The sequence below is a fragment of the Cydia fagiglandana genome, chromosome 15, assembly GCF_963556715.1.
Source record: "Cydia fagiglandana chromosome 15, ilCydFagi1.1, whole genome shotgun sequence".
Taxonomy (NCBI): Eukaryota; Metazoa; Arthropoda; class Insecta; order Lepidoptera; family Tortricidae; genus Cydia; species Cydia fagiglandana.
In genome coordinates this window covers 2,904,348-2,921,735 of record NC_085946.1, presented here as the reverse complement: position 1 = coordinate 2,921,735, position 17,388 = coordinate 2,904,348, and the positions used below count along the sequence as shown (strand labels likewise).

General features: G+C 36.4%; 2 protein-coding genes across 5 annotated transcripts in view; one reads left to right on the top strand and one right to left on the bottom strand.

The window, feature by feature from the left end:
* Positions 1 to 17,388, bottom strand: part of LOC134671254 (acyl-CoA:lysophosphatidylglycerol acyltransferase 1-like) — a 610,785-nt gene that overhangs the window by 422,456 nt on the left and 170,941 nt on the right. For 3 of the 4 annotated variants that reach the window (XM_063529066.1, XM_063529065.1, XM_063529067.1), the window contains exons 2-5: positions 12,586 to 12,722; positions 11,968 to 12,107; positions 10,826 to 11,010; positions 1,664 to 9,735 (exon numbers count right to left, since the gene is read on the bottom strand). In XM_063529066.1, coding sequence (XP_063385136.1) covers positions 9,502 to 9,735; positions 10,826 to 11,010; positions 11,968 to 12,107; positions 12,586 to 12,722 — 696 coding nt within the window. In that variant the 3' untranslated portion in view covers positions 1,664 to 9,501. Of the gene's footprint in view, positions 1 to 1,663; positions 9,736 to 10,825; positions 11,011 to 11,967; positions 12,108 to 12,585; positions 12,723 to 17,388 lie in introns of those variants that run through there. The other variant, XR_010099198.1, reaches the window with a different exon arrangement.
* The window catches only part of LOC134671560 (uncharacterized), a 186,513-nt gene that overhangs the window by 60,628 nt on the left and 108,497 nt on the right, over positions 1 to 17,388 (top strand). The window lies entirely within an intron of this gene.

Sequence of the window (17,388 nt, the reverse complement as noted above, 5' to 3'; positions counted from 1 at the left end):
CCGCACCGCTGCACTCCTACCTACAATTATTTCACTAAACTTAATCCAGTAATATAACTATATCACTAAACTTAATCCAGTAATATAACTATATCACTAAACTAAAGCCGTATTATAGTTATATACCTAGTAAGATAGTAATGAATCGCTTTCGTATAACTATGTTACGTCATATAATTATATCCCTAGGGTTATAACTATATAACGGCTATATCTATCTTACTGCGACATATATACCATTACCTAAGTTATTAACTAATAAAGTTTGCGTTTACTCAATACTCAATACATTTATTCTATTTTTGTACTTATATTGAAATTATACACATAATTACATACACGAAATATTATTTGAGTAGAGTCCAGAAATACCCAGTAGTGCTTGGAAAACCATAAGGGCCCGTACCCTTTGAGCGAGACATATGCTGGACCGGCGTGCATAATCATGTTAACCGTGACATAGGGAAATATTAACCCCCGAAAAAAAATACATTGGATTCCGTACATCTTTAGAAAATACAATAAGTACATTTTTGACGGATTTCTCAATTCGTCTGGGATCATTTTTTGTTTTGTTCCCCTAGGTAGGTACTCTTTATACCGACTTATAGAAACTGAAGGATCTTTGTTTTTTTATGTATGTATTTAAAATGACTGGACAGTTTTTGATTTGTTAAATTTGAAAAATTATATTTCACCTCAAATTTAACCTTCTGGTTGGGTTGATATTACATATATACTTCTTGGGTCGAATGTTGGTCTCTATGACAGTTTATTTTTATATTATATGTAGTAGCTATCACGTAAATTATTAGTAGGTATTTTTGGAAGTTTAGCACATTAATATACATGTATAGAAATGTAATAAATTATACGGAAACAACATATTTCTCCAATATGTTTTTATATTAAGCCCAACCAAAAGAGACTTGACGTTAGTGGTAAAGGTAAACGTACTGGTGCTCGATGCGGTCCCAGTACCTGTCATCTTGAAACTTAACTCATTTTCAATAGAGGTGACAGCAAGATGTCATTAGCATGTCGATCAGCTAGTACGTTTACCTTATAGCTATTTTCGTATTAGATATTACGCCTAACTATTTTGCGGAATCTTTTTTTGGTTAAAGGTATATTTATAGTTTTTGCACATTTTTCTGGCCCGTCTGCCCGCCGACCCCCGTCCGTTCCGCCCCGTCGCGTCCCGTCATCGGCTTTCAATTAGCTACATGTAGCCCTGAATGGGGTGCCGTGCCACGCAGCCGTATTGGGCTTTTCTACTTATGGGTTTGACGAGTAATATAAACCGATTCTTTTCGTGTAGGTATCACACATTTTTTTCTGTGAAAGGCCCGAGTCAGTGAGACATGTAGTGGGGAATGTACATAAAATGTGTAAAGGTGGCCACTGACGAGCCTTCCAACAGTCCAAATAGCGTGGCTGCAATCCAAAAACGTAGAATGTTTAATATTAGGATGCCGTCCATTTGGATGAATCCATTGTAACGGCATCCATTTGGAAGGCTCGTCAGTGGCCTGCTTACGGATCTTTATTCCTGGCAAACTCGTATTAGTTGGTCCCATGATTTGACAATGAGTAAGAGACAGAGTGTGTAGAGGCTGGCTTATTATTATTAAGTATTTTACATAAAAATGAAACAACTTGATGCCATTAAAGTGCTTTATTGTTGACAATTGTGTAACACCTCCCGTATACATATTTACAGCGAAACCAAGCAAGCTATAGTTAATTCATTTCACGAAGGCGATTCAATTCTTATTATTATGTCGTTAAAGTTTAATTTCGCAAGTAATCGCCTTCCTCAGATGAAATATCTATTTTCATACAAAGTGTACGGGGTCGGTTATTACTTTTTCAAACATGCAGATAAAAATATGAATGTGTCATCGCATTGGAGAAAGTATGATAGATTTTGCTACAACAGCGAATTATTTTTCGTTTAATACATTTTTACAATAAACTAAAGAAAATACCAAATATTAGTCACATTTTACAAAATCCGTACACTCTGTCAACACAAGTATTAATGCGCCTTACATATAAAAGAAAAACATTTTTATCATCTATGGCCAACAAACAAAATTCACTTGTACTTAGGAAATGAAATCTCATTTTTACATTTTGTACCTAAAATACAGAGTCCACTTTAGCTTGGGTGTTCCTTAAATCTATCTCACTCATACATAACTTCCCTGTCTCTCCGCAAAAATATATCACTAAAATGTTTGCCACGTTAAGAATGCAACGACTTTAATAAGCTGAGCTGGAGTCGATTCTAGTTAAACAACTTGTTATATATATATTGAAATGGTTTCGATACGACCTGTCTACGACTATTGTTTTGGCGATTGGCGCGCATCTCACGCACGATGTTTTTAGGGTTCCGTACCCAAAAGATAAAACGGGACCCTATTACTAAGACTCTGCTGTCCGTCCGTCGGTCCGTCCGTCCGTCCGTCCGTCTGTCACCAAGCTGTATCGCACGAACCGCGATAGCTAGACAGTTGAAATTTTCACAGATGATGTATTTATGTTGCCGCTATAACAACAAATACTAAAAATAGAATAAAATAAAGATTTAAGTGGGGCTCCCATACAACAAACGTGATTTTTGACCGAAGTTAAGCAACATCGGGCGAGGTCAGTACTTGGATGGGGGACCGTTTTTTTTTTGCCTTTTTTTGCATTATGGTACGGAATCCTTCGTGCGCGAGTCCGACTCGCACTTTCCCGGTTTTTTTCATTTGTAATCCTGCCTCTTTCACACTAATGAAATGTTCTTATACGTTATGGCTTCCATTTTACACACTTCGATCATCTTTCAATTCATTCATTCTAGATTTGTGATCTTGATTTTCATCATGTTGCATACTCGATTGACAAACATCTAGGTACATTCCGCTGGCAACCATAATTATGCACACAATTAATGTGCACCTTGTTCGACTGACATAAGAATCAAAACATATTTTATAACGTTTCATACTAAGAGAACTGACATTTTTTGCAATGTTCCAACCGAAAAATCGCGAAAACAATTGCTGATTTATAACTTTTATAAGTTTCAGCTGATCGTAGATATGGATATTTTCTATGTCTAATTAATTATTTCTACGACTTCAGGTCCTTAGTAAAAGTTACATATATAATAGCTAATCGTTGGAAACTCACCAAATATTTTCACTAACCCTTTGAACGCTAATGTTAAGCTTAAAGTGTGAAGGTTACATTGACAGCGAAAGCCATAACACTTAGGGCCCCCCCACATCTAGCGTCTTTCGATTTCGATTTCATAGATGTGGGGGGGGGCCTTATGTATTCATGGCGCTGTGGACCCGACTAGTTGCGACGCCTTTACCTTGGCGTTCAAAAGGAAAAGAGATTGATTCGAAAGAAAATGTTTACAATTACAAAATCGTACGAGCCCTAATCTAACAGAATCGAAATTATATCTACAAATCACACATTCGTACAAAGCGTCACAACTTTAATACTTAACTAATTAAAATAAACAAAAATAAACTTAGAAAGCGAGCTAAAAAAGTAACAACAGTTAGATGGCCGGACACACTTACGTCAATATTTTTAGATGAAAACAGTTTAGTACAGTCAGCAGCAGAAGCTGCTAAGCGGACCAGGTGTTCAAAATGACATTCACGCGTCGCGCGCGTCTTGTTAAGAGAACAATATCGTGTCAAGGTAATTTTTGAACACCTCGCCCGCGTAGCAACGCTAATGACTGTTGTACCTACTTTTCCTAACTTCATTAAATAATAAAAAAAACACAAAAGTAGTTCCCTTTTTTCAGTTTCGTTGCGTGGAATTTAGTGTTGCAAGTAAAGCCTTGAAAGCTCAAACTGTTAAGGCTCAAGCAGTCACATTTTTACATCAAGTCTTTACGTTTTCTGAGCCTATCAGAAAAGCTACGAAAACAGTATAAATAGTATTGACTAAGTCTGTCGAGCCATCGAGCGTAAATATAATAACTAGGACTGAGGACTTTAAGTCTTGTGTCACTTTAGAATAAATATAGTTTAAGACTTGTCCTTATCCCAAATGTAGCGTCAAACGCTACAAAGTGACGTGACATAGCGACAGCGACAATATAAGATGGTTTTCATTGTCACTTGTAGTAAGTGATACGTATATGCGTAATTTCATAAAACGCATAACTTACATACATCTTGTCGTCACTCAGCTAGGACTTTTGAAGCGGCATTCAAATTATAAATGTATGATACATGTAGTTTTGATATTTCTATTTTATGTTGTTAATATAACAAACGTAGTGTCATATCATATTAAAAGGAAACACAACAGGGATATTCTCATCATACATTTGTTTATTTATTTAACTACATAAAAATTATCAGTTATAAACATATTATTATCCTGTTTATCAAATTCAAAGTTTAGGTAAGTGTATAATCGCATATTTAAATAAAGTCAAGGTCATCACAATCAGTAGTATTGTGACAATATTTTTTGCAGTGAAACTATTGATAAGAATACAATTTGGTTAAATGCAGCAATACCATTGAGTGTAACACCCGTAATGTAATACTTATAAAGCATAAATTACGCAAAATATTGATTTTTTCTGCTTGAATTGAGAAAGTGTCACCTTCCCACAGTGACAATAATATGAGATCTCTATAGTCGCACCAAACAAAATCTTCAGCGGATTTGATATCCCACGCAGTGTAAGTGTTATGTATACGTCATAATTTCATAGAAGTTTGACGTTTAAAATGACACTTGCACTGCGTGGGCTATCACCTATCAAAATCGCTGCAGTTTTTTTACGGTCTGACTATAGCAGTTTTCATATTGCCACTATGACAATGCACCAACGAAGCGGCACAGAAATCAAATTCTGTGATTATACAGAAAGTCTCAAATTGCATAGCTTTCGGCGCTTGAGCCTTTTTCCATCAAAGCCCGTCCAGGAACGGATTAGATACAATAGTAAAAATTTTGATGTGAGAAGTTAGGTGCAGATGGTATTTAACTAGTCGTATTTCTAACTATAATGACAAAACAATATGATAGAGGTAGGTATAAGTAAATATTTCGTCCTAATAACATTCCGTTTTATGAAAAGGCACAGTTTTGGATCAAAGGAACTTGGTCTGGAAACTATTTATATTGCTTCTGATATTTTACCTATGATACCGTAATTTTTTTTGTTTTATGAAAGTCATATAAAATCTACAGCGTCTTAAATCTGAATATAGTTGAAAGTTTTAAAAAGAGAGTGCTAGAATGCGATATTTATTCAGAAAAATTCCTTTGAAAGCTCGTTGTTTTTGGATTAGCCTTTCAATTCTCAGTCATTCTTGCATTTAAAATCTTATTTGAACCGAATTAAGCAGAAACTAACGAAAAAGCTCAGATGGTATCTTCTTACGAGAGGGCGTAGTCAGGACATTAGAAAGGAACAAGAGATAGATGTGGCGCACCGCGCGATACTTGCGACGGAAGATATGGCCATTACGTGGGTTTTAACGTCTCTGAAAATATACATCTGTTTAAAATTTTGCCGTATGACTGAACGTATAAGTAGTCAGATTCAAAGGAATGTTTCTGTGTCGATGGCGAGGCGATAATTATTTTTGTACAATGAAAAAGCCCTTTTTCAGATAAATCCAAAAAAGGATCGTAGTTAGTACACAGCATTTCAAAAATGATTATACAGATATTTTACACATTTACACACATCAAAGACTTAATAACCTAAACAGTAATTTTGTGTATTTACAATGTTTATCTGTTACAGTCAGCAGCAGAAGTTGCTAAGCGGGTGAGGTGTTTAAAATGATCTTGACGCGACTTTATTGTTATGAACATAAGAGCGTGTCAAGGTAATTTTGAACACCTCGCCCGCTTAGCAACTTCTGCCGCTGACTGTACATTCAAAATTTTAACAAGCCCTCAATATACTCAAGTATAATAAGCCTAGGCACTTATGGTAAAATGTTTGGCATATCTTTACCAGAATTATATTTTTTGTTCGGAAATAATTACTTAAGGATTTTTTTTATATACACAATAAGGTATTATTACATCAGGTTAGGGCCAGGTTATATGTTTTTTCTTCAATAAATTTAAATATACTCTTCGAAGCTACATGTGCTATGTACCTAAATCCTTATTTAAAATTTACTATTTTCTTTTAACTGCGGGCGTAATAACTGATTTTTATAAAAAAAGAAACAAATAATTTTATAGTTATAAAAGTGACCCTTACATCAAATAATGTTATTCTTATTTTTTATAGCAGGTAATCTAACCTAATTTAGACATGGATAGGTTTAAAAACCTTACTTTGTCCCAAGGACGGCGTTTGATAAGAAAATGAAGATTTTCTGTATTAGTTATTACTAAAATATTAGTATTAAAAAAATTTTCAAGTAAGTAGGTATACAAGTAGCTATTTTTTTATTGATGGACAAAAATATTGGTACGTGTATTTTTGTTACCTATTGTTATAACAGCTTATTGTTATTGAACTGATGATTCTAGTTGTTTTATTTGAGCCTTGTAAAACAAATAAATCTTGTTTTTGGAAAAAACGAAAACAATGGTCTGTTTGAAAAATGAAAAAAAATGGGCGATACACTTACACGTATGATATGGATATCTATTAAATGGATATCGCCACTTACAATTTAGCTTACTTTACATAATATAACATAGTACAGGAAAATGCGAACATATAATTAACAAAAAAAAAATTCACGTAATTTATTTCTCACAAACGCCGGGATTTTTGCGTCAAAAATTCTCGACAGAAACGCCTCCGAGAATCCTTTTGTATAACATTTCGATTTTTAAACCCAAACTCGGACCAGCGTGAAAATCTTAACTAAATATTGAAATTGAACGAACTCTTTAAAATCATATGAAGGGGCTATTTTAACGTTTATTGTCTCAATAAATTTTATGGCATTTGTAATAATAGGATATTTTATTACAAATGCTAAATTAGGTACTCATGGGCAGATTGAGGGGCGCGCAAAAAAAATATATTTACTGGATTACTGCACCTAAATAAAAGTAATTTCAAAATTATTAATTAAACTTTTTTTTGTGTTCCTCAAAATTTGTCCATGAGTGTAATTTGGTTTCGCATAAAGTGCATGTCTTAATCTAAAAAGTTAACTTACATACTGACTGATAAGTCACAGCACACTTTGATTAAATCAACGTAACTAAGATTCACTATTCTGCTAACAATGACGCTTGCTCTTTCTATCACTGCGGGGTGAAAAGAGACAGCGTCCAAATGTGACCAAGGAAAGTGATACGTGCCCTCGGCACGGATCTACTCGAGGTAACGTTGTAAGGACGTATAGCTAAAAAAATAACAATTAAACTTACCGCGCAAACATACCTCTTAAAATTAATAGCTAAATCAAAAATGTACTTCCGCTATTCGGTTTCCGGCTACCGATTGGTAAAAGTTTTAATTATAGATATAGTTTTCTTGCAAGTATTATTTTGAATAAATTGTTTGGTCAATGTTTTGGTCAATACTTGTTTTAAGAACCATCCTCCATATTGCACGTGACCGAGCGAAAAATAAGCAATTTATTAACAAAATTCATTTAATCATATTTTATTTCTCATTGACAGTTTTAAGTTACACTCGATAGCCGAAAACGAATAATTAAAAAAAAAAGGGAAAAATTAATTAATAATGACTTCAAAACATCTTGTGTGATTATTATATACAACATTGAATAGGCAAATAGCTTTTTAAATTTACATTTGACTAGCTATGTGCAAATTAAATAGGTAGTCAGAATCTGTCAAAGCGATTGTTTAAATGTTGTTCATGACATAACTTTCTACCAAAATTTGACAGATGACAACAAGTGTGAAGCTTATGTCAATTGTCAAATATTTAAGGGAAACAGACGCCAAGCAGCGCCACTGGCATGCACATAGCTGAATTTTTGACATTTTGAATTTCATTAATCTGGTCCGTACAACATTAGTACTGTTAGTTCACGTAACAGGGAGTCTTGAAATTAATTTGAGTGTTTATTTGTGTTGGGTGAAATTGGATTTACCTACTAATAGAGATTTCAATGTCATTCAAATTTGAATAAAATAACATTATCGCTATATTAGAGGATTTAGACGGTAACGTAACAATTTAGGTAGATATAGAAAAAAAAATTACGAAACATGCCGTTATTACGTTTTAAGTTATTATGTTATACTTACCTGTTTCATATTATTAAGTAAATAATAAAACTGTAGTAGAAAGAAAACTATTATTTTAAATCATTGAACAATTGATCGCATTTAATCTTGTAATAATATTAAATCTTTACACAGACTAACACGCGTATTCGGGAAACGATATAGAGATCAACTAGATTTACATTAGATATCGACTAGATGTGACTTGGATATCTAAGTCATAACTTGTCGAAATCGTTCAAGAGGACCTCCAGAATCGCGGAAACGTCAAATTTGACATATCTATCTTACAAATATCTTTAAATTATCCATATCGTAACTTGTTGACGTCTAGTAGAGATCTATTTCATTTTCCGAATCGAGCCGTCATTTAATTTTATTTCCAGATAAAGAGGAGCAGACGCGATAGTAAAAAAAACAGTAGGTTTATCTTGCGTAAAACTAAACATTTTCAAAACCACCCCACATTTCAAAGCCGCCCCATAATTCAAAGTCACCCCAAGTTCCCATGAATTTTAGCACATTTGTACACTGGCTTGCTGACACCACTTGTCTTGAACAGTGCATAATATTATTATTTGGTCCACCATTTTGTTACCTACAATATCAACATGTGATTTTACAAAAATTTTGACACTACTATATAAAGGTTAGCAATACATTTTCTCAAAATTGTGACAAGTGGATACGCCTATTTTGGACAGCGTACTGGTTGCCAGCAAAGCTTAAAAGATTGTATGAGATGTGCAGAGTCTAAGAAAGAAACGTACCTACACCCGAGTTCGACAGCTGAAAAAGAGGGCGCTGCTGTACGGTACCAATATGTAAGAGGCCAATTGAAATGTACATTGTGACATTAAAATTACATATATCTAAATGATGCCATTCGTCTGTACGTCATGTACTGACAAGTACTTACGAGCAAAATGCACGCGTGACTGACATCATTATGATATCACAATGTAAGTTTGAATTTGCCTCTGATTTGTCAAACGTCAAGTATTGACAACCAGAGTTGCCGAATAATATACGGAGCCGTACATCAAAATCAATGATAGCTGTCAAATTTGAGGAACGAATTTGTGTTATATTAACACATTTAGTACAATTTAATCAATCTTTACTGCCAGGTAAAACAATAATATAGTTTGGCATGACGAACGTTCTAAACGGAATAAAAAGGTAAATCCAATTTCACCTGACCTACACAGTCGTTCGCACAAAACAAAAAACAACCAAATCTACAAATCAATCGTGAAATAACCCTTGTTACCAAATCCAACTCCACACAGCGTAGAACAACTGATATTGCACGTAAGTCGACGCTATGAAGAAAGCGTGCACTATGAGGAACCTCAGATTGTCTTGTCTGACTTGTCTAACAACTTGAGTGTCAGATGTGGTCGGGAACTGACCGGTCCTGTAGTATTCTTCTAGCATTCTATCCTTTTCTATGAATCTGTCGTACAGCCACTGGGTCATACCTTCTGAGTCTGGTGGTACCTGCGAGTTAAAGAGAAAAACATGAAAAAGCTTTCAGAGATACAAAAAGGTCTACTTATTATTATACGAAAGCCTATGTGCTTAGAAACTTTTCAGATCAGGAAATATTATGACAGTATCATTTTGGAGACACGATGCACCGCCATATCACTCTGATACTCGGAGTAATTAACAATGGAGCCGCCATTAACAGGCGTTCCCCTCTGTCGAAAATAGGCGGCCAATGGTCAACCACATGTCAACCATATGTATGGACTGACGTTTATCTGACATGACGTACCTATACATTTGAGGTGCCCCTCCCCCGCAAAAAACGGCAGACTATTTTGTACCGAAAATTTTAGACATGGCGTCTCCGTTGTTAATTACTCCGAGCTCTGATAAGATCGTCCTCCCGTAATCCCATAAAGTATTATTAGTACAGGAGCCACTGTTTGCCATTATTATCGGACAAACACACCTATGATGATGATAATGATGGTATCCTGTTATCCCTCATCAGGGACATAGGGCTCTCAGAAGGGTTCTCCACTGTTGTCGATCCTGTGCTGTCTCTTCAAGTTTCTTCCAGTCGAGGCCAGCGGATGCCACCTCTTTGCATCCTAAACACACCTATAGCGTTTCAAAATAAAGTATAATTATACTTTGGGAATGATACCCCCGTGGCCGGGTGGTCTAAAGGTTAGAATGTTCGCCGCGTAAGATAAAGGCGTGATGTGTGATTTCAGCATCCTCGGCCACCGGACGACTTGCTCAATTTTCCTTTAGTGTATGTCATCTGCGTATAGATTATATATGTCGGCGGCCGATCGTAAGATCAGGCATATCGTGAAATTCCTAGGCATATCGTGGAACGTGAAAATCTTTGACTCGTTCCCTGAGTCGAAGGAGCCCCGCGGGGCTCCTATTTCTGGGCAGTTTGCCCTTCGGGCACCTGAAGCAACCTAACGAACCTATCCTACATATATCTTTGATTACTGTGACTAACGTCAAAACATTACACAGGAACATTACGATCTGCCTGATCTTACGATCGGCCGCCGACATTATACAAAGAGTAAGCAAACCAGAATAAAAACCAAAATCTTACCTCAGTGATTGGATAAAGCCTGTAATGCAACCGTATGCTGCAGGGGGGCCTGATGCCGCACACCACGTCCTGGATCAGATGGAGTGGCACTCGGTCTGGGTACGCTATGGTCACATCCAGCACCCATTCTAAGTGCGGGCTGGTGGCTGCGACGGCTCGGGGTACGTTTCGGGTGGTATGGTTCTCTGAAATATACGGTGGCACATTATAATCTTAATATTATATTCGGATTTTGGATAAAACTGTTCTTAAGTAGAAGGAAAACTGAAGGAGAAGAAATTATTATCAACTTTAATACACTTACACTACACTAAACAATCCAATCCAAAATACACACTTCAAAACGCTTAGTTAATTGTAGATTATGGTCTTAGATATTATCTACCGAGATGTGAAAAAAGAACCACTTTCTTAGGATTTGGTTTAACAAAGTTGGCGATCGGGCCAACTATCGTCAACTTTGCCAATTAAATAAACTAGGTACAACTAATATTACAAGCGGAACTCCTTTTCTAATTTCACTTATTAGAAGCCACCTGAAGAACTCCATCTACTTGTATAATATAAATGTAACCACCGTAAAATGCTCCAAAATTCTGAATTTTGTTTAAAATTTTAAAATGATGATATTGTGGTTGGAATGTTGATATGCCGATTTAATTTATTATTGACCTGACAATCCTGACATTGACTGACCATCACTGTCATCACGTTGTAACACTTAACTGAGGTTGTGATATATGTAGTTTACATTTATAAAAACTTATGGAGCACAATTACCCAATGAGGTACAAAGTTGTAGTGTTGAGTTGCTCAGTCGTGAGGCACCTCATTTATTTTGTACCGCTTATTTTTCCTACCCATCACAACAAAGTTGGCACATTTTACTTAAATTCGGACTAGACTTAGGTAACTATAATATGAATAATTTTCTTAGTTGTTGTAGTCGATCTGAATACCGCTCCATGAGTGGTTAACTAGTATGCCTAAAGGCAGGATTCCATCAGTGTGCGGCACTGTGTGGCACAAGCATTTTTGTACTGAATATGCTTGTGCCGTACCTACAGTCCCGCACACTGGTGTAATCCCACCTTAACGATTGCCAGCTATATAAATATAGTGACTTGTAACATCAATCCCACCTCTTTTGCTGTTTTCGTTCTGAGACGTCCCGGGGCTGTACTCCCTCTGTGGCCCTATCTCTTCCATGATGATCTTCATCGCGCCGGCGCGCGGCAGAGTGACATACTCCAGCTTTGGCAAGTTGTTTTTATCTGCGAATCTGGAAATGTGGACGTATTAGTCACAATTTTCTGTCCGAATGTTAGCTTTTAAGAGAGTCTAGAAGCGATGTTGTTGCATTGTTTTATTACAGATTTAATATTTATTATATACTTTTTGTCTTTATTAATACGGTAAAGAACCATAAAATGCATCTCAAGCGGGATGTAGCGAGAAAAAGAGAGAACATAATATATTTCTCTGGCTTATTTTTCTCCTCTTGTGCAGGAAGCCACCTTCAGGGCAGAGAACCATGAACTGCCTCTCGAGAGAGATGTAGTTGTTGATGATATACGATGAGACAAATCTGTTCTAGAGATGCGAGAGAGAGAACGAACATTTACTTCTGACTTATTTATCTCATCTTATGCAGGAAGACACCTTCAGGAAAGAGAAACAACTGCATTTCAAGCGGGATTTAGATATTTACGATGAGACAAAGCTCTTCTAGAGATGCGAGAGGGAGAAGGAACATTTACCTCTGACTTATTTCTCTCCTCTTATGCAGGAAGCCACCTTCAGGGAAGAGAACCATGAACTGCCTCCCAAGAGGAATGTAGCTGTTGACAATGTGGCGACGAAGCTCTTCCAGGGACGCGTCGCGTTTATCCCGACCCTGCGCAATGGAAACATAGTAATTAAGATTTTTGATGACAATTGTTTTTTATTAAAAATGACATTTTGGCATTTTGGCATTTGGCTCCGTCTGTCTCTGATATTTTGGTATACAAAACCGACAAGTAGATTAATATAGCAAAACGTGTTTTGTTCATAGTCGGATCAATCCAACTCTGCACAGACTTTTACAAATGACCAAGTTTAGTATGGAAACTTCAAAACTGTTAGGTAACGTCCTAGCTTCATATGGCTACGATGATAACAAAAAGTAAAATATAATCCATAGCTAGTTTCTTACTAAAATATCAAATAACCCATCAGATGGCGCTGTACTGAGCATAGCCATTACTATGTCGTGTTGTAAATATTCACGACGTTTGCCTAACGGTTGGTGAATGATTTTTGGCGAAATATTCATTCGCATACATAAAAAGCGTTCTTGGAAATTTTAGTAGATACTGATAGTTTTAATACTAAAAGTTCTCTTGCATTTAAAATAAAATACAATACAATACACATAATCTTTGTAGCTTAAAACATTGCCAACAAAACATCAGATATAATAGATCGTTAGTATTGTTTAGTAGATCCTGCCATCCGATAGGCTATCAGCCTTTATTTGAGTAATGGATGAGCCACGAAAACCGATACTAATTGCCAGCGTTCCAATTAAACAATGTAAAAACACCGACAAATTGTGCCCGATGATAAATTTCTGGACATCCATTGGAAGTTAATTTACACAAGAATAATAAAAAGAGGTCACTCGTATTGGTATACTTACCGTGTACAAGACAAGTATGTGGGAGCCGGACACTATCATGAAATTATTGACATTACTAAGTGATAGTGTAGTGATTAGAATGAAGTAATGACGGCAAGTAATTAAGTTTAGTTTAAACATCTTACTTTAGTCACTGACACTGAAAATGACATAACTATTGACTCAAAACGCTTTTTTTTGGATCTAATTTGAATGGCTTGAAAACAAACTTCTATATCTGAGATTAGGTATATACAGCCTGTTGTCTGTAATACGAGCAAAAAATTAAACTGTAGGCTGTACTCCTCATACTGACGAACATTTGTTCAGCAACTTTAAAATAACTTGTGGTTTGATTTTTAATACACTTTAAAGTTTATTCTAAGACGCAATAGATTGCGAATTTTGTTATGTTTAAGGCGTGACAAGCAACGTCAATCACAATGATATGGCGTGGCGATGGCGTCCATTGAACATAATATTTATTTTTTATGAAAAATACGGACTCTACATAGGTACTTCATAATTTTTAAAAGTTTTTGAACAAAAGTGTCACAGTTTGAGGAGTACAATCTATGTTTTAATTATTTGCTCGTGTTACAGGCCACACCCGGTATATAAAATGCTACACCCTAGTAGGGTCCATGTTTGTACTTATTAGACATTAAACACCTTTGTAAAATACCATGGATGCATTGAATAAATGATTATGATTATGATTAGGTTCTTTCGATTTTATCGTCATAATTACCTCTTTTACTAAGACTTTATTTTAAATAATACCTACTTTTTCCCAATTTTTTCTTCCGATTAAGTATTTATTTGAGAAACTATTTGAAACCTTGGCAGTTGATGATTACATTTCATATTATTGAATACTCACGATAAGCTCACCGGTCAATAAGGGATTATTCAACGCTTCTACATCAAAAAAGCGTATTTATGTGCGTTATACAAAGACATTGTCCCTTTTTGCCTCAAAAACCCAGTACTGTCGGACAAAAATCCACCATTAAAGAGTTTCTGCGTCATTACGACCATAGGGGTCGATCACTAATGGATATCGACATGCTTTCGATGAGAATGCAGTTTTGGACCCTCGTGGTCGACCCCCAACGAAGGCAGAGGGTTTGCCTTTGACAAATTAACGGTAAAAAAACAATCCTGCGCTAATGAAGGTACCGTTAGTCAAAATTGGTCACACATAAACACGAAGTGTGTTTCTATGACACAGCGATATAGTTATAAGGGTCCCGTTAACAAGAAGTTGCTGCAACGTAGGTCCTAGTTGTTTCTAGGCAACCCCGTACCTCGTTATCTTATCGTACCGTACGTAATCTTTTGAATTCTATTTCAACTTTCGATTAAACAGTTTCCTGAATAACTTGGGTGCACGATACCCCTACAAAAGATGACAAAACCATTTATATCCGTACTCAAATCAGTTTACGCTCCAATACTGGGCTCCGTAAGGTATTGGTGTCCAGGCTTCTTATTAGTAGGCAGATTTATAATATACCGTGATCCTCCCAATCTTGAGGGGTGTGAGGCTTTCTAGCACAGGACGTAGGGTCTTAAGAAAGATTAATTTTCCATACGTATTATACCCATGTTACTAAGATTAAAACAGGCAACGCTTCCTATACGCGCAGATAAATTTAGCATCACCTTTAAGCCCGATTTAGACGATGCGAGAACTCGCATGCGAGTTTCATACCATTGCGGGTTTTGATTGGTCGGTTGAATTGGACGTAATCCACAGTCCGCAATGTAACTAAAATCGCATGCGAGTTCGCGCACCGTCTAAATCAGCCCTTAGTTGTGTGGATAATAATATTCAGACCTATGTAGAAAGGTAGCGTTATCAAAGATGGCACAGCCGCGGCGGAGCGATCAAAGTAAACAAACTCACTCATCTTAGCTTTAATCCCGGAACCCTATCCGAACTTACGGCCTAATTCGAACAATGCTTATAAGATGTCAAAGCGATACGATACCGATTTGTCAGTGTTAAAAGTGAAGCTTCTTTAAACAAAATCCTCACTTTTGACACTGACAGATCTGATAGATTTATAGTATCGAGATCTAATTTTTGACTTTTATTATTGTATTGTATTGTATTGACATCATTCAAATATCATTTTGATGTCACTGTAAGTTCGAGTTGGCCTGACTAACAATCCACTGTAAAAGATTATCTAACTACTCTACAGCAAAAATAACAAAAGCTGATTAATATGTGTATTAATCAGCTTTTGCCCTTGTTTTTGCCCGTGTTTGTCCCTCATAATTCATAAAGAAAAGATTGCATTTAACATATCGGAGCAAACTCCATACCTCAATGACGAACGCGGCCATTCAGGAAACATCAGGCATTAAGTCTAAGTGGACGTAAAGGACCTATACAAACCTAGGTCCCACGAGAGCATTGAACCGGCTCCAATCTAGCATCCGAAGAGTTTTCCGATAGCTAACGATCGACGGATTGGATTGAGGTTCTCCGCTGTTGCCGACACGAATCTTATGGGTTTTACGAACCCTCCTCCAAAAAGCCGCTATCATACAATTCATGCTATGCTCTAGTTTTACAATAACTTGATTATGACAACAATTTTTTTTTACATGTAGCTGTAAAAATTAACGATTTGCTTTAGTAGAAGTGAATTTTTTATAAGTGTTATGTGCATTTTAAATGGCCTAAGTCAAAGGTATTTATGCAAACACCAAATTAGACATTTGAGCTAAGTACATGCAAGGCATACAGTTTTATTCATAGACGTCAAATGTAACGAAATAAATCTCATTGATTATCGTTTGTCGTCTATCGTTATGACATTTCTGTTTGTAAGAAAGAGACAAAATTTAACGAAGGCTTCTAAGAGGTTGCTAAGTTTTATGAATGAAAGGTTTGAGTAAGTATGATATAGTCATCAGAGTCATATAGTCATATTTTTTTGTAAAATATGTAATCTACCTACGTATCGAAATTGTTTAGACGCCTACATGCACTTAATATCACTCTATTCTATTGCCACGCTCAATGCAACTTTATCAATTTTTAAATCTTTTAAACTTCGCGCCTAAAACGGTTCTAAAAGTGTCGGACCCAATGGACAAGCTGCCGATCGTGAGAACTCTCACGTAGTGACCGGTGTGTTCAATCGGCAAGGAAATGCTCACCGGTGTGTTTTTGCTGGCCGGTATTCGTGTCGTTTTTGATCACATCTCTCTGTATACTCAAGTTTTGACCACAGACCTGCTAGCATGAGTTGCGTTCTAGTAAGAGTCCATACTTTAAGCAGGCCACTGACGAGTCTTCCAAATGGATGCCGTTACAATGGATTCATCCAAATGGACGGCATCCTAATATTAAACCATTGTACGTTTTTGACATTCACGGACCGATTTTGGATTGCATCCACGCTATTTGGACTGTTGGAAGGCTCGTCAGTGGCCACCTTTAAAAGTGGAGCTAGATGTATGGAGTCGCGCGCGAGAACCCAACTCATGCTAGCAGCACAAAATAAATAATAGTACCGTACAGAAAGGACACTGAATCGCTGTGTGCGATTCAGGATCGAATCAAGCTATCCTTGTCTAATGTATGGCATTATCCCTTTCGGCTACTTCGGGTTGTAAAAATTCAAGTAATTATCCTTATCTATGGCCGTGCACGCAAAAGGACGTCAAGTGATGCCAACCCTAATAATTGCTCGGAGCAATGCTGAGACGAACGTAGCCGAGTTTGCCCGAAAGGAGAAGTGTCTCACCACTGCTAGCAGTTCAGAAGTGTGACGACGTCCTGCCGATTTTTGGATTATAAGAAACCCTCAATTCAAGACTTTTCTACCTCATAATTCTAGAAATTCTGCTTAAGGAAAAAATACAAAAAGATGATTTA